The sequence below is a fragment of the Phaenicophaeus curvirostris genome, chromosome 3, assembly GCF_032191515.1.
Source record: "Phaenicophaeus curvirostris isolate KB17595 chromosome 3, BPBGC_Pcur_1.0, whole genome shotgun sequence".
NCBI lineage: Eukaryota > Metazoa > Chordata > Aves > Cuculiformes > Cuculidae > Phaenicophaeus > Phaenicophaeus curvirostris.
This window is the reverse complement of record NC_091394.1, coordinates 98,860,386-98,878,942: the sequence shown is the minus strand read 5'-3', so window position 1 is coordinate 98,878,942 and position 18,557 is coordinate 98,860,386. Positions and strand designations below refer to the sequence as shown.

The 18,557-nt window shown below is 55.2% G+C and overlaps 1 protein-coding gene across 1 annotated transcript in view; it reads right to left on the bottom strand.

Annotated features, from left to right (window-relative positions):
- Nucleotides 1–10,979, bottom strand: part of ARHGAP39 (Rho GTPase activating protein 39) — a 127,686-nt gene extending 116,707 nt beyond the window's left edge. The window contains exon 1 of the mRNA XM_069854818.1: nt 10,847–10,979. Coding sequence (XP_069710919.1) covers nt 10,847–10,857 — 11 coding nt within the window. The 5' untranslated portion in view covers nt 10,858–10,979. The remainder of the gene's footprint in view (nt 1–10,846) is intronic.
- Nucleotides 10,980–18,557: the final 7,578 nt, after the last annotated feature.

Genomic DNA, 18,557 nt, shown 5'->3' with positions numbered 1-18,557 from the left:
CTCCACCCCAGCTGTGGCTCAGCAAGCAGAGTTTCTCGCACGTGCACAGCACAGGCAGCATCAGGAAGGTCTGTCCAGGTCCAGCACCTCCTCATCGGTGCTGCAAGACTCCTATAGCAGAGCTGAAGCATCATTGAAGCAGCTCAGAGCACAAGGAGAGCGAATATCTGCTTGTAGCCTTCTCCAGGGGCAGATCTGGAGCTTCTCAGGCAGTCCCAGTGCACAACCGGAGGTGGAGAACCTTCAGCAGTTAAAGGGGGCTGATTAGGAAGATGGGGATGGACTTTTCAGCAGGGCCTGGAGAGACAGGACGAGGGGGAACGGTTTTAAACGGGAAGAGGGGAGATTCAGGCTGGATAGAAGGAAGGAATTTTTCATGCTGAGGGTGGTGAACCCCTGGCCCAGAGAGGTGGGAGATGCCCCACCCCTGGAAACACTCAAGGTCAGGTTAGACAGGGCTCTGAGCAACCTGAGCTGGTTGGAGATGTCCCTCCTCGTGGCCGGGAGTTGGACTGGACGGGCTTGAAAGGTCCCTTCTCACCCAAACCACTTCATCATTCTACATAACAAGTCCCAGTGTAATTCTGGAGGGAGATCCTTCCAAGGGGCAAGACCTGCACAGCGGAAGCAAAGCAGTGTTCTCCTGCTCTCCCCAAAGGCAGGCAGAAGCCAAAACCAGAGAGCTCTCCCTGGCCCAGTGCTCCAATCCTGGCTGTAGCCCGGCATCTTGCATCATGCCTGCTCTTATTTCCCAGAGCAGGCCCTACGTAGAGGTCAAGAAGTTGAAGGGAAGGTTTCTTAGGAACTGGAGAGGTCGAGGAAGCATCCATCGCCTTCAAAGAGGCATTGTGGCACTGGGGCATATTGCCAGAGAACTCATGGATGTCCCATCCCTGGAGGTGTTCAGGGCCAGGTTGGAGGAGGCTTTGAGCAGCCTGATCCAGGTTGAGGTGTCCCGGCCCGTGGCAGGGGCTTGGAACTGGATGGGATTCAAGGTCCCTTCCAACCCAACCCATTCCATGATTCCATAGATCGCTGTGAAGAGGAGAGGCAGGAAACCCAACAGGGGTGTTGCAAAAAGGATGAGTTTCCTATCACCCAGACCTCAGTTTCCTTCCCACCCCGGAAAGGAAAACTGCACTGGCAGTGGGAAGGGTCCCTTCAGGTGTCCAGCCACCAGCACTGCCCACAGCCCCGAGGACAACCCCCAGGAGCCTGAGGTAGCTACTGCGGCTCGAGCAACCTCTTCTCCATGCCCATGTTCCCCTTCTGGCTGCCAGGAACCTGCTCCCTTCTCCGCGCAGCAACTGGATTGAACTCCAGTGCGGGCTGAAACATGATCCCAACTCCTAAACTGCAAGCAGCAGAGGTCACGCTCAGCCAAGCAGATGCAAAGCAGGGAATCAGAGCCCAGCAGCCTCGGTAAAAAAACCTCCTCTGTGCTTGCTTCACCCAAATCCCTTTGGATTGGGAAGCAGAAGAAAACCACAAGCCTCGCCGAGAGCCTGCTGATCCGGTCAGAGATGCGGACGCGCAAATCCCTCAACTCTTCACTCCAAACAGTGAGTTTCCTAATTCATCCCAAATGTTCCTGACCACATTAAAGGTTTTCGGAGGAAGAGTTGTTTGTGTTTTTGTTACATTGGGGTTTTTTAAGGCCTCAGCCACCACCGCGCACCCGGCACGCGGAGAAGGCTCCGCAGGATTCCGCCTTTGAGGGGACGCGGATTCACAGATGCACACGTTAGATTAAAGGGAGCAAAGCAGCTTAGGAAGCAGAAACAACAGCATGCAGCGAGCTGACTTCCAACAGGATTCAGAAAGCACTTAAGAGATAGTTTAATTACTAATAAAAACAGGGATACATCCATGTATCCTCCAAAGCCTTGTGCGTGTTCTCTTGGTTGGCTTGAGACGCCGTCTTCAATGTGAGTAATTTAAGAGGGACACCAAAAAACCCGACCCAAAAAGAAGCAAGAACAGCTCTTTGGAAGCAGTTTTTTCCCTTTCGAGTCCACGTGTAGCTCCACATCTCAGCATGCTGCCTAGGACACGGTTTAATTTGAAGTCTTTTAAAGGATTTGGACTTCCAAAGAGGGACTAAACACCCTAGACAGACCGTGGGTTCACTCTTGTAACCTGAATTCCACTCTACGGTCAATCCTTCTCTTCCAGAAAGGCACCTGCCACTTCGCAGTCGATAAGCGATTGCACTTTTCCATCTAATGTGATCATCTCTCCCAGTGACAAGCGAAGAGCTCTTCAGCTTGGAAGAAACGCTATGGAAAGATCAATAAAAATCATAATCCTACGGCTTCGATTCGCAGAGTAAGTAACGGTTTTGGATAGTAAAAAGCTTGGGTTTCCAAACATGTCGCCCGTGGAAGTCATTTACATTCAAGCAGGGCGAGGAGCAGAGAGGGAAGATCAATAAAAACGCAACGAGGCAGACAGAGAAATGTCAGCACCTCGGGAAGAGGCAGCCCAGGGACCGCATGCCTCTGACTAGAGTCCAAATGGGCCAGACACGTGTGTGTTTCACAGAATCATAGAACAGTTCAGGTTGGAAGGGACCTTAAAGACCCAAAACTCTGCGATGGGCAGGGACACATCTCACTAGATAAGGTTGGCCAAGGCCTCATCCATCCTGGCCTTGAACACCCCCAAGGACGGGGCAGCCCCAGTTTCCCTGGGCAACCTGCCCCAGTGCCTCACCACTCTCATAGTGAAGAAATTCCTCCTTATGTCTAGTCTAAATCTGCTGCTCTCCAGGATATAACCATTCCCCCTTGTCCCATCACTCCATGCCTTTGTGAAATGCCCCTCCACAGCTTTCTTGTAGCCCCCTTCAGGTACTGGAAGGTCTCTATAAGGTCTCCTCAAAGCCTTCTCTTCTCCAGGCTGGTGTGCTGGAGGAGCTATACGATAAGGAAGAACCCAGTGGTAGCCTGGTGATCTTCCTACCCCTCTTGGTCATGAGGAAGAAGGAGACCCCACAGCCACAATCAAACCCCGAGAGCAGTGATCCCTGTCTCCAGGAATATTTTATTGCACCACAACAAGGTCTTTTCTCTTCCCATCTGTAGAATGGGGACAATGTTGCGAGTGTTTGGCCCAGAGAAGAGAAGGCTCCAGGGAGACCATAGAGCAGCTTCCAGTATGGAAAGGGGCTCCAGGAAAGCTGGGAAGGGGCTCTTGATCAGGGAATATAGAGACAGGTTGAGGGGGAACGGTTTTAAGCTGAAAGAAGGGGGATTCAGATCAGATATTAGCAAGAAATTCTTCCCCGTGAAGGTGGGAAACCACTGGCACAGGTTGCCCAGAGAAGTCGGGGCTGCCCCGTTCCTGGAAGGGTTCAAGGCCGAGTTGGATGGGGCTTTGAGCAACCTGACCCAGTGAGAGGTGACCCTGCCCATGGCCACCAGAGCAGCCTGCGAGACTCCGCTAGGCCAAGTATCAATCAATCCATGGCTGGAGAAGCCACCAGCAGCTGGAACACCGGCAAGCCACCCGCACTCATCCTTTATAGAATCAGAAAATAGAATCACAGAATCACTAGGTTAGAAAAGATGTTTGAGATCACAAGCCCAACCGTACCTGTCCACTACTATATCGTACCCCTAAGCGCTTCATCTCCCCATCTTTTAAATACTCCCGGGGTGGGGACTCTACCACCTCCCAGAGCAGCTTCTGTCAGTGCCTGAGAACCCTTACGGTGATGAAATGCCTCCTAATATCCAATCTAAACCTTCCCTAGTGCAACGTGAGACCATCCCCTCTCGTCCTATCACCTATCACTTGGGAGAAGAGACCAGCACCCCTCCTCTCTACAATCTCCTTTCAGGCAGTTGTAGACAGTGATGAGGTCTCCCCTCAGCCTCCTTTTCTCCAGGCTAAACAAACCCAGGTCCCTCAGCCACCTCTCAGAACCCTTGTTCTCCAGCCCCTTCACCAGCTTCGTTGCTCTTCTCTGGAACCACTCCAGGACCTCAATGTCCTATGCCACATTCAAGCCAAGATACCACCCCCTCCATCCTTTCCACCCCTCATTCCCATCCAACAGGGGCTTACTTCCCCCTTAAACCATTTTTAATATCAGCAGTAAAGAACAAATTTCAACATTAACCCGGAGGCAAAAAGCTCTGCTCTGTCCCAGAAACACAACTTCCAATCCACGTCCAATCAAGGAACAAAACCTGCTAGGATCCCGCTGTCCATAAAACACGAGCGAATCCTTCTCCCTCTGACAGTCTATTTCAGGGCTCATTTGCTATGAGTTTTATGAGATGTTAATCAACGATCAAAAATTTCCACATCTTTCCCTGCAGTAATTGTGGTTCCTGCTCTCCAAATTGCACCCTTGGGTTCCTCCACGTCACAGTTAACAAGCCCCCCTCTGCCCATTTCCATCTCCTCCCCATTTCTTGTTTTAAAATACTTGAAAAAAAAAAATTTTGGTTTATGTTTGTGGGGAGGCATTGGAAGAGGTTGCTCAGAGAAGCTGTGGATGCCCCATACCTGGAGCTGTTCAAAACCAGGTTGGATGAGGCTTTGAGCAACCTGATCTAGCGGAAGGTGCCCTTTCCCATGGCAGGAGGTTGGAACTGGATGGGCTTTAAGGTCCCTTTTAATGAGGAGGAATGATTTTAAGCTGAAAGAGGAGAGATTTTGGTCAGCTACAACGAAAAAATTGTTTTCCTGGGAGGGTGGGGAGTCACTGGCACAGGTTGCCCTGAGAAGTTGAGGCTGCCCCATCTCTAGAGGTGCTCAAGACCAGGTTGGATGAGGCTTTGAGCAACCTGATCTAGCAGAAGATGGCCCTGCCCATAGCAGTGGGGTTGGAACTGGATGGGCTTTGAGGTCCCCTCCAACCCAAACTCAGTGATGGATTTACCACAGTAACACACTTGAGGAACAGAACAATGGTGCCTGTGGTGGTGCACGAGCAAGAGCTGATGGAAAATTAATCCATATTCCGGTAAGACCAAGCAAGAGAGTTTATGACAGCACGGCACCCCAAATGGTAGCACTGCCCCTAAAATCCAGTCAGTCCTTTCCACCGTGTTTCTGGACCTCTAACCATCTCTGATTCATGTTGTCCAGAGGAGTCCTTGATACCCCAAAAGCTGGAGACGTTCAAGGTCGGGTGGGATGGGGCTTTCAGCAATCTGATTCATTGGAAGAGGAGTTGGAACTGCATAAGCTTTAAGGTCCTTTCTGACTCAAAGCATTCCATGAATCTCTGATCATCTGAGAGCATGGAGATGAGGTTATCCATTGCCTGCCAACCATCTGGGACAACACCAATAGCCCGAGTGATGCATTTGGCTCCTTACAAACAGGTGTCCATGAGGACCGCCTCTCACGGAGCTGCTTCTGGGAATGCCTGAAGGGCAGGAGCAACCCCAGCAGCCAGAGGAGCAAAATAAATCTAATTATCAGATCTACTAAGGCTGGAGAAACAGTGAGGGATGAAGAATGTGGGAAACAAGGCACCTCCCATTGTAACAGCACAATGTGGTTCTTTCACTGCTAGCCAGGAGCTGGTAAACCGAGAAAACCAGCGCTGGGGGTTCCTGTGAAGAATTCAAAGGGTAAGGACTAATTCCAAGGGCACAGCACAGATGCTGTCGAGGGAGAGCTCCGCTTCTTCCCTCTCAACACCTGGAGCGCATTTATTCTTCGCTCGCTTCTTGGCAACTGGAATTAAAAATAGCCAGCCTGGATTAGGTGTAAAGTGAAGGGAGCATCGCGGCAGGAGTGTTTATTTTGGAGATGGAGAGGGAAGAGGGAAGGTCTGGGTTCAATGCGCTATCTGGAGCATGTAAGGAAATAACCAGTGAAGCAAAAAGCAGGAGGGAGAGCACGGCAAGGGACAAGGAATCGGTTTGTAAAGGTAAAACCACTGCTGTGCAGCGAGAGTGGTGACAGCCCAGCCTAAACCTCCTACCTCCAGTGCAGCCCTGGAGCTGGGCTCCTCAGGGTCCCCTCAGCCCGGATGGATCATCCACAAACTCCTCTCCTGGAGTCAGCCCAGGCCCTAGAGACGTCATGGTTGTGGTTAGTGATCTCGTTCCCACACCTATTTCCAAGCTACTAGAGTGGAGCTGCTAAGCCTTTCACCCTCCAGAAGGGGAACACCACACCACAAGTCTTCGGTCTTAAAATGGTTCGAGGAGAAGTCGTGGCTGCCCCATCCCTGGAGGTGTTTGAGGCCAGGTTGGGTGGCACTTTGAACAACCTGATCCAGTGCAAGTTGTCCCTTCCCATGACAAGGGGGTGGGAACTGGATAAGCTTTAAGGTCCCTTCCAACCCAACCCATTCCGTGATTCTACGATTTGAGCCTGGCCTGAACCAAGACACCTACTCCCAAGACACGATGTCTGCTGCCTTGATTACAACGTACATAGAAACCTGCCTGGAAAAACCAGACCTGGATTTCTGACTTCTCCAACCTAAATGCAGGTTGAACAGTCAGAGCAGCCTGACCCAGGAGAAACAACGGTCAGGGCAGTTGGACTGATGAAGGAGAAGCCCCAACAGGCTGGGAGAGTTGGAGTTGTTCAGCTTGGAGAAGAAAAGGCTCCATGATGTCTTTAAAGCAGCCTCCTAGTGCTTAAAGGGAGCCTACAGGAAAGCTGGGGAGGGGCCCTTGATCAGAGAGCACAGAGATAGCATGAGGGGGAATGGTTTTAAGCTGAAAGAGGGGAAATTTGGATGAGACATTAGGAAGAAGTTCTCCCCTGTGAAGGTGGTGAGGCCCTGGCCCAGGTTGCCCAGAGAAGTCGTGGAAGCCCCGTCCCTGGAGGTTTTCAAGGCCAGGTTGGATGGGGCTTGGAGCAACCTGATCCAGTGGGAGGTGGCCCTGCCCATGGCAAGGGGTTGGAACCACATGAGCTTTGAGGTCCCTTCCAACCCAAACCACCATGGGATTCCATGATCCTGCCAGGACTGGCTTAAGGATCTTGGAGACTCAGATCCTACCAGGGTTTCGGTATGGAAGAGATGGAGGAGCAGCTCTGCAAAGCAGCCGGTCAGACAATGCCGTGTTACCACTCTACAGTTTTAACCCACAATCATCAGTCCAAAATGCCCAATGTAGGCTCAGAAGAACGAGACGGAAGGGTCTGACCTCTAAACCAGACTGAAAAGCCTTCACTCAACCTGTAGCACCTCACGGCTCTCCTGTTGCCATGTTCATTAGCACAACCTATTAATCTTCTTCAAGAGCAAGCCCAGCACAGCTGCTTAACTCCAGAGCTGCAGCAGCCCTCTGGGACCAGCCATAAAACCACTTTGTGGGTAGAAAGTGGCTCCTGTCCCACCAGGACAGCAGCAGCCAAGGAAAATTCCCAACCCAAACCACACATGCCCACCAGCCCCACGCTCGGTGCTGCTGGCTATCGGGAAAACCCTCCATGAAACACAACGGTGGGATTTGGAAAACCTTCAGCCAACTCCCTCTCCTGCCAACCTTGTCAGATTGGACTTGATGACCCTAAGGGTCTTTTTCCAACCTAAACGATTCTCTGACCCCTTCCTTGCTCCAACCAGCCCAGCCTGGAGGGAAGTCCCACAGGACGCAGTGGTGGGAGCCCCCATCCTGGATTTAGCCACGTTTATCCTCCTGATTTGCCCACTTTGGACTCAGCTGCGAAGCTCCGGGCTCTTGGCCAACCGACTGCACCTTGGAGCTGCAGGTTACAGGAAACTGGCATTTCTGCTCCTCTTATTAGGACACTTAACGACCTAATTTAAGCCATACTATATATAACTAGGAATGACAGCTCCTCAAATCACAGAAACCCAGCTGCGAGCCCTTTTCCAGCACCTCGACATCAGTAAATATTCATTTTACCAGGACAGCAAGTTTCCTCCCTCTCCTCCTTTTAAGCTGAATCCTGATGCCTTGCTAGCAACCTCCTTTGGAAAGGTCCTCTAGACCAACTCCAGTTCCTTTGGAAGGGAGCTATGTGAAGACCTGTCTGGCTCACAGACATCCCAGATCTTGCTTTCGGCTTGATTTGTAGCAGGGAGAACACAGAAACCATGGATTTACCCTGCCCATGGCAAGGGGGTTGGAACTGGATGATCTTTAAGGTCCTTTCCAGCCCAAAACCATTCCATGATTCCCTGATTTACCCTGGCAGTGGCTCCCTCAGCAGCAGAGCAAAAGCTTCCCTAGAAACCAAGGGCCTCACCCCCTGCTTTTCTTCCCAAAGGAAGAGCACTGGAATTGCCTTTCTAAAGGGTATTTGCATAACACAAGTCCTTGGGATTAACATTAAAGAGTCATTTGGACTTGAAAGCCACCCCAGGTAGAAATGAGGGGGTGGAATGGTGGATCTCAGTGAGTCCCACTCCAGGAGAGCTTGATTAACCCAAATGCTTGGCTGTGAAGACACCCAGAGACACTGGAGGAAGCCACCAGCGGGCAAAGATCTAAGAAACCCCATGGGAGATGGGGATGGGGAATGGGGATGGGGAAAGAACACAGAGCTTCTCCCTTGCCCCAAAAAAGAGGAACACGGCATGGAATGATACTTGGGAAGAGAACTATGAGAGAGATTTGTCGGCCAACCGAAGATCGCATCGTGCTAGAGCATCCAGACTAATTCAGATCCGTGAGGACCAAATCCCATGCACCACCAGCCTCCCTCTTCTCCTCCCCAGAGCCAGTCGCTTTGGAATCCGGAATCGCCAGGGTGTTGGTTCCCCCTAGCACCGCAGAAACCCATCCTCAACGCGACAGATTTTCCAGCGAGGTGCAATCACGCCGGATTTTAACCGGCGCGGGGTGCATTAACATTCAGCCGCAGCTCCCGCTCCATGCAGGAGATCAACCAACCATCCAGGGATGGCAACAGCACGGCCACCGATGGATGCTGGCCCGGTGGCACGAACATCTCCCTTACGCCGCGTCCAGATCCACCCGAACGCAAGGCACAGCCCTGCCCAAGACACCTGCTGCTTGCAGGTACCCGACACCTCCTGCCACGCTCCCAAAATGCCATTAATTTTAGTCTTAAAAGCCTTTTTCTTTTTTTTTCCCTTTAGCCCCACCGTCTTCGTGTGCCAAAGTGGAGCGGCTGCGGGTTTCTCCGCAGAGGTCACCCAAGGGTTGATTAAACTGCGATCGCCAAGGAAGGAGGGGGGGGAAAACCTCCCATCCTGCAGGTTTTTTTGCAGCTGGAGAATGCAGGGTTGGGAAAACGCAGGAGGGGGAAGAAAACCCAACCGGTGGCTCCACATCCATCGCAGATGCGGAATAAATACATCCGAGTCCAGCATCGACACCACAGCTCGGCCCTTTCGTCCCCCTCCCTCCAATATCTCCAACATCAGCGCATCCCCCCCCTCCACGCTGCAGCCTCTCCAGCCCGAATCCCAACCCGCATCCCTGCATCCACACCCACTCGCACGCCACCCTGTCCCCCCCTTTCGCTGTGCCACACCTCACACCTCCATCAAAATACCTTCCCTGGCTGCATCCCAAGGGGAAGGGATCCATCCCGAGCCATAATCTCCCGCACAGCATTCACAGGGAGCTGGATGGGGTGGGATCCAGCCCCTTCGTAGCCACACGAGGCAGCAGGGTGGGATCCAGCCCCTCCAAAACCCCCCTCAGGGGGAGCAGGGTGGGATCCAGCCCTTCCAGGGGCAGCAGGGTGGGATCCAGACCCTCCAAAACCCCCCTCAGGGGGAGCAGGGTGGGATCCAGCCCTTCCAGGGGCAGCAGGGTGGGATCCAGCCCCTCCAAAACCCCCCTCAGAGGGAGCAGGGTGGGATCCAGCCCTTCCAGGGGCAGCAGGGTGGGATCCAGCCCCTCCAAAACCCCCCTCAGGGGGAGAGGATGGGATCCAGCCCTTCCAGGGGCAGCAGGGTGGGATCCAGACCCTCCAAAACCCCCCTCAGGGGGAGCAGGGTGGGATCCAGCCTATCCAAACCCCCCACCATGGGCAACAAGGTGGGATCCAGCTCTTCCATGAGGAGCAGGGTGGGATCCAGCCCTTCCAGGGGGAGTTTGGTGGGATCCAGCCCTTCCAAAACCCTCCATCATGGGCAACAGGGTGGGATCTAGCCCCTCCAAAACCCCCTTAAGGGAGAGCAGGGTGGGATCCAGCCCTTCTAAAACCTCCCTCAGGGGGAGCAGAGAGGGATCCAGCCCTTCCATGGGGAGCAGGGTGACATCCAGTCCTCCTAAACCCCACTCCATGGGGAGCAGGGAGGCATCCAGCCGCCCCTCAGCCCCCACCGGGAGCAGGGTCGGATCCAGACACTCCAGGGGGGGCAGGGAAGGATCCAGTCTCTCCATCATGGGGAGCAGGGAGGGATCCAGCCCTTCCAAACCCCACTCTATGGGGAGCAGGGAGGGATCCAGCCCTTCCAGGGGGACCAGGGAGGGATCCAGTCCTTCCAAACCCCACTCTGTGGGGAGCAGGGAGGGATCCAGCCCTTCCAGGGGGACCAGGGAGGGATCCAGCCCTTCCAAACCCCTCTCCATGGGGTGCACGGTAAGATCCAGCCCTTCCACAAGCATCAGCGAGGGATCCAGCCCCTCCACACGGACCAGGGCTCGATCCAGCCCTTCCAGGGGGGGAGCAGGGAGGGATCCAGCCCCTCCGAAGGCGAAGAGGACGGGATCCACCGCCCCCTCCGCCTTTCCCATCGCCCCCCCCCGCTAACCAGGGTGGGGACCCCTCCCCCCCCTCCCCAAGAGGGGTTGGGGGGGAATAAACGAGGACCCAGACCTCCCTCATGTCCTGAGAGGGGTCTGGGCCGCTTAAAACAGGGGGAGCATCCCCCCCTCAGCCCCCCCCCCCCCCCCGCGGGGCCGGCTCTCACCTCTCCGCCATGTTCCCGGCGGGTCCCCTCACCGCTGGGGAGCGGCGCCGGTCCCGGTTCGGCCTCCCATGGCTCCTCCGGTGACCGAAAAAAAAAAAAAAAACCCTTCCCCCTCCCCTCCGCCTTTTCTGCTTCGCTTCGAGCTCCCCCCACCTCCTTCTCCTCCTCCTCCTCCTCCTCCCGCCGCCGCCTCCTCCACCCCCGGCTGCGAGCGGAGCGATCGCTCGCGCGCGGCGCCGCCGCGTCCGCCGTCACCAGCGACAACGGCCAATGGGGGCCGAGGGGGCGGGGACAGGGGAGGCCACGCCCACCCGGGCGGGAGGCCACGCCCCCTCCCCGCCAGGGGACACCGAGGGCTCGTCTGCATGGACACGCCCCCCGACGGCGGCCACGGCGGGCGAGGGCGCGCGGGGGATGATGGGAGTTGTAGTTCTGAGGGGGGGCGAGGGGCACGCGCAAGGCACACCCGATGCACGCCCAATGCACGCCCAATGCACGCATAATGCACACCCAATGCACACCCGGTGCACACCCAATGCACAACCAATGCACACGCGGTGCACACCCATTGAACACACAATGCACGCACAATGCACACGTAGTGCACACCCAATGCACGCGCAAGGCACACCCAATACACACCAAATGCACACGCGGTGCAGACCCAATGCACGCGCGATGTACACTTGGTGCACACCCAATGCACACCCATTGCACGCGTAATGCACACGTGGTGCACAAGCAATGCAAAAAAATGCACACGCAATGCACACGCGATGAACACCCTATGCACACCCAATGCACACGTGTTGCACACCCAATACACACGCGATGCACACCCAATACACACGTGGTGCACACCCAATGCACATTCATTGCACGTGTAATGCATGCGTGGTGCACGAGCAATGCAAAAAAATGCACATCCAATGTACACGCAGTGCAAGAGCAGTGCACGAGCCCAATGCACCAGCAATGCACGAGCGATGCACACGTGGTGCACAGGCAATGAACGCGCAATGCACGCGCAGTGCACACGCAGTGCACACCCTGTGCACACCCAATGCACACCCAATGCACAGCCAGTGCACACCCAATGCACGTGCAATGCACACGCGGTGCACAACCAATCCACACCCAATGCAGACCCAATGCAGACCCCATGCACGTGCAATGCACACGCGGTGCACACCCAATGCATGCGCAATGCACACCCAATGCACTGTTAGTGCACACCCAATGCACACACGGTGCACACGCAGTGCACACCCAATTCACACCCAATGCACGCTCAGTGCACACGCAGTGCACACCCTATGCACACGCAATGCACACGCAATGCACGCGCAAATCACACGCGGTGCACACCCAACGCACGTGCAATGCACACCCAATGCACGCATAATGCACACACGGTGCACGCCCAATGCACACCCAATGCACGTGCAATGTATACCTAATGCACACCCAATGCACTAGTAGTGCACACCCAATGCACGCGCAATGCACACCCAATGCACTATTAGTGCACACCCAATGCACTCGCGGTGCACACGCAATGCACGTGCAATGTGCACCCAATGCACGCGCAATGCTCACGCGTTGCACACCCAATGCACGCGCAAATCACACGCGGTGCACACCCAACGCACGTGCAATGCACACCCGGTGCACGCCCAATGCACACCCAATGCACGTGCAATGCATACCTAATGCACACCCAATGCACAAGTAGTGCACACCCAATGCACACACGGTGTACATGCATTGCACACCCTATGCACACGCAATGCACACCCAATGCACGCGCAAATCACACGCGGTGCACACCCAACGCACGCGCAATGCATGCATAATGCTCACGCAATGCAAATCAATGCACACGCAGTGGACGCATGATGCACATGGAATGCACACGCAGAGCACACGCAGTGCACGCACGATGCAAATCAATGCACATGCAATGCACACACGTTGAACACCCAAGGCACTCGCAATGCACACAGAATGCACACCTAATGAACATACAATGCACATGTGGTGCACACCAAATGCAAACCCAATGCACACGCAGTGCGCACCCAAAGCACACGCAATGCACTCGCAAGGCACACGCGTTGCACGCACACTGCACATGCGGTGCACACACAATGCACGCGCGGTGCACATCCAATGCACACCAAATCCACGCCCAATGCACGAGCAATGCACACGCCATGCACGAGCAATGCACACGCGGTGCAAAACCTATGCACGTGCAATGCACACCCTATGCACGTGCAATGCACATGCGGTCCACACACAATGCACACGCGGTGCACACCCAATGCACACCCAATGCACGTGCAATGCACACGTGGTGCACACCCTATGCACATGCAATGCACACGTGGTCCACACCCAATGCATGCGCAGTGCACACGTGCTGCACACCCAATGTACGCGCCGTGCACGCGCAATGCACTCGCAGTGCACACCCAATGCACGCACAATGCACGCGCAATGCACATCCAACGCACACCCAATGAACGCACAATGCACACGCGGTGTACACGCAATGCACATGCAATGCAAATCAATGCACACGCAGTGCAAATCAATGCACGTGCAACGCACACATGATGAACACCCAAAGCACGTGTGGTGAAAACGCGATGTGCGTGCAATGTGCATGCGGTTCACGTGTGATGCACGCGCAACATACATGTGATGCACGCGTGATGTATGTGCAATGCACACGCGATGCACACGCGATGCAAATCAATGCACACGCAGTGCACGTGCGATGCACACACACATACGGCACAAGCAGCGCCCACACAGTGCATGCACGGTGCACACGTGATTCACGTGCAATGCACACGCGGTGTACACTCTATGCACAGGCGGTGCAAGTGTGGAGCAAAAGCACAACTGGTGCACGTGCAATGCACTCTCAATGCAGACGCAATGCAAATCAATGCCCATGCGGTGCACATGGTGCACACGTACATGCAAGGCACGAGCGGTGCACGCACAATGCACGCACGGTGTACACGCGGTGCACGTGCATTGCACACGTGGGGCACAGGAAACGCAGATGCAGTGCACGCACGGTGCACACTCGATGTACACGCAATGCAAACCCAAGCACACGCGGTGCACATGCAATGTACGTGCAATGCGAGTGTGATGCACGCACAATGCATACATGGTGCACACGCAATGCACACACAATGCATGTGTGATGCAGGCGTGATGCTCGTGCAATGCACACACAGTGCACGTGCAATGCACACGCGATGCAAATCAATGCTCATGTAATGCACACACGATGCATGCACAATCCAAACCGATGCACACGCAGTGCACACACGATGCACACACAGTGCACACGTGGTAAACACTCAAGGCAGGTGCAATGCACATGCAGTGCACGCGCTATGCACATTCAGTGCACGCCGGTTGCACAAGCAGTGCACACACAATGCAAATCAATTCACACGTGGTGCACGTGCAGTGCACACGCAATGAACAGGCGGTGCACACGCAATGCAAATCAATCCATGTGCGATGCACACGTGATGAACACGGCAGGTGCCCAACACGCGCACGCAACACATGCAGCGCAGGCAATTCACGCACGACACACGCGTGATGCACCCGCTGCGCAAAATCAATGACGACACGATGGACGCACGACGCTCACGGAGCGCACATGATGAACACTGGATCATCAGGTCGAACCGTTCTCATCAGTCACTAACCCATGTCCCTCAGCATCACATCCACCCGGCCCCTTAAACCCCTCCAGGGAAGGTGACTCAACCCCCTCCCTGGGCAGCCTGTTCCAGTGCCCAATGACCCTTTCTGTAAAGAATTTTTTCCTAATGTCCAGCCTAAATCTCCCCTGGCGGAGCTTGAGGCCATTCCCTCTCGTCCTGTCCCCTGTCACTTGGGAGAAGAGGCCAGCTCCCTCCTCTCTACAACCTCCTTTCAGGTAGTTGGAGAGAGCAATGAGGTCTCCCCTCAGCCTCCTCTTCTCCAGGCTCAACACCCCCAGGTTCCTCACATGCTCCTGGTGTTCTCCAGCCCCCTCACCAGCTTCGTTGCTCTTCTCTGGACTCTCTCCAGAGCCTCAACATCCTTCTTGTGGTGAGGGACCCAGAACTGAACACAGGATTCGAGGAGCGGTCTCACCAGTGCCGAGTCCAGAGGGAGAAGAACCTTCCTGGACCTGCTGGCCACGCCGGGTCTGCTCTAAGCCAAGATGCCCTTGGCCTTCTTGGCCACCTGGGCCCCTGCTGGCTCCTGTTCAACCAACCCCCCACGTCCTTCTCCTCCAGGCAGTTTCCAGCCAGACTTCCCCTGCTCTGGAGCTGCTCAGGGTTGTTGATCCCCAAGTGCAGGACCCGGTGTTTGGCCCCGTTAACCTCAGCCATTGGTCTCAACACATCTCACACGTGCATCTCATCCACACAGCATGTGCATCGCACGGGCAGTGTGCGTGCCCTGTGTGTTAAATGTGTGTGCACCCCATGTGCACGGGATGTGCATCGCGTGTTCGCTGTGTGCACACAGCATTGTGCATTGTGTGTGCGGGGCGTGTTCATCGTGTGCGCTCCGTGAGCGTCGTGCGTGCGTCGTGCGTGCATCGCATCATCATGGATTTTGCGCAGCGGGTGCATCACACGTGCGTCGTGCGTGAATTGCCTGCGCTGCATGCATCGCGTGTGCATGTCGTGTACCTGCCGTGTTCATCGTGTGTGCATCGCACATGGATTGATTTGCATTGCTTGTGCACCGCCTGTTCATTGCGTGCGCACTGCACGTGCACCACATGTGAATTGATTTGCATTGCATGTGCATTGCTTGTGCAACCAGCGTGCACCACATGTGCGTTGCGTGTGCACTGCATGTGCATTGCACCCGCCTTGCGTGTTCACCACGTGTGCACTGTGTGTGCATCATGTGTGCACTGCGTGTGCATCGGTTTGGATTGTGCATGCATCGTGTGTGCGTTACACGAACATTGATTTGCATCGCGTGTGCATTGCACGTGCACTGTGTGTGCATTGCATGAGCATCACACCTGCATCACACATGCATTGTGTGTGCATTGCGTGTGCACCATGTATGCATTGTGCGTGCATCACACTCGCATTGCACGTACATTGCATGTGCACCGTGTGTGCTTGGGTTTGCATTGCGTGTACATCGAGTGTGCACCGTGCGTGCACTGCGTCTGTGTTTCCTGTGCCCCACGTGTGCAATGCACGTGCACTGCATGTACACCGTGCGTGCATTGTGCGTGCACCGCTCGTGCCTTGCATGTACGTGTGCACCATGTGCACCGCATGTGCATTGATTTGCATTGCGTCTGCATTGAGAGTGCATTGCACGAGCACCACTTGTGCTTTTGCTCCACACTTGCACCGCCTGTGCATAGAGTGCACACCGCGTGGCATTGCACGTGAATCACGTGTGCACCGTGCATGCACTGTGTGGGCGCTGCTTGTGCTGTATGTGTGCGTGTGTATCGCACGTGCACTGCGTGTGCATTGATTTGCATCGCGTGTGCATTGCGTGTGCATTGCACATACATCACGCATGCATCACATGTATGTTGCACGTGCATCACACGTGAACCGCATGCACATTGCACGCACATCGCGTTTTCACCACATGTGCTTTGGGTGTTCATTGCGTGTGCATTGCACGTGCATTGATTTGCACTGCGTGTGCATTGATTTGCATTGCATGTGCATTGCGTGTACACCGCGTGTGCATTGTGCGTTCATTGGGTGTGCGTTGGATGTGCATTGCGCGTGCATTGTGCGTGCATTGCGTGTGCACCGCGAGTGCATTGCGTGTGCACGGCACATACATTGGGTGTGCAGCACGTGCGCACTGCGCATGCATTGGGTGTGGACCACGTGCATTGCGTGTGCACTGTGCGTGCATTGCATGTGCATAGGGTGTGCACTGTGTGTGCATTGAACGTGCATTGGGTGTGCATTGGGTGTGCACCGCGTGCGTATTGCGCGTGCATTGGGTGTGCATTGGGTGTGCACTGCGTGTGCATTGAGCGTGCATTGGGTGCGCATTGCGCGTGCATTATGTGTGCATTGGGTGTGCATTGGGTGTGCATTGTGCGTGCTTTGGGTGTGCACCGCATGTGCGTCTCGCATGCATTGTGTGTGCATAGGGTGTGCACTGCGTGTGCATTGGGTGTGCATTGGATGTGCACTACTTGTGCATTGGGTGTGCATTAGGTATGCATTGCACGTGCATTGGGTGTGCATTGGGCGTGCACCGTGTGTTCATAATGCGTGCATTGGGTGTGGATTGCACGTGCGTTGGGTGTGCACCGTGTGTGATTTGCACATGCATTGCGTGTGCACTGCGTGTGCATTGCATGTGCATAGGGTGTGCACCGCGTGCGCACTGAGCGTGCATTGGGTGTGCACTGCGTGTGCATTGCACATGCATTTTGTGTGCATTGGGTGTGCACTGCGTGTGCACCACGTGTGCATTGGGTGTGCACTAACAGTGCATTAGGTGTGCATTAGGTATGCATTGGGTGTGCATTGGGTGTGCGTTGCGTGTGCGTTGTGTGTGCATTGCGCATGCATTGGGTGTGCGCCACGTGTGCATTGGGTGTGCACCGCGTGTGCATTGCGCGTGCATGGGGTCTGCATTGGGTCTGCATTGGGTGTGGATTGGTTGTGCACCGCGTGTGCATTGCGCGTGCATTGCATGTGCACTGGCTGTGCATTGGGTGTGCATTGGGTCTGCATTGGGTGTGCACAGGGTGTGCACAGGGTGTGCACTGCGTGTGCATTGCGCGTTCATTGTGTGTGCACCACGTGTGCATTGCTGGTGCATTGGGCTCGTGCACTGCTCTTGCACTGTGTGTACATTGGATGTGCATTTTCTTGCATTGTTCGTGCAGCACGCGTGCATTACACGTGTAATGGGTTGCATTGGGTGTGCACCACGAGTGTATTGGGTGTACAATGCGTGTGCATTGGGTGTGCATTTTTTTGCATTGCTTGTGCACCACGTGTGCATTACGCGTGCAATGGGTGTGCATTGGGTGTGCACCAAGTGTACATTGCGCGTGCATTGGGTCTGCACCGCGTGTGCATTTGGTGTGTATTGGGTGTGCCTTGCGCGTGCATTGGGTGTGCACTACGTGTGCATTGTGTGTGCATTGTGTGTTCAATGGGTGTGCACCGCGTGTGCATTGGTTGTGCATTGGGTGTGCACCGGGTGTGCATTGGGTGTGCATTATGCTTGCATTGTGCGTGCATTGTGTGTGCATTGTGTGTGCATTGCGCGTGCATCGGGTGTGCCTTGCGCGTGCCCCTCTCGGCCCCCCCCTTCCCCTCTCTCCCCTCCTCCCTCTCCCCCCTCAGAACTACAACTCCCATCATCCCCCGCGCGCCCTCGCCCGCCGTGGCCGCCGTCGGGGGGCGTGTCCATGCAGACGAGCCCTCGGTCTCCCCTGGCGGGGAGGGGGCGTGGCCTCCCGCCCCGGGTGGGCGTGGCCTCCCCTGTCCCCGCCCCCTCGGCCCCCATTGGCCGTTGTCGCTGGTGACGGCGGACGCGGCGGGAGGAGGAGGAGGAGGAGGAGGAGGAGAAGGAGCGGGGGGAGCTCGAAGCGAAGCAGAAAAGGCGGAGGGGAGGGGGAAGGGGTTTTTGTTTTTTTTTTCGGTCAGCGGAGGAG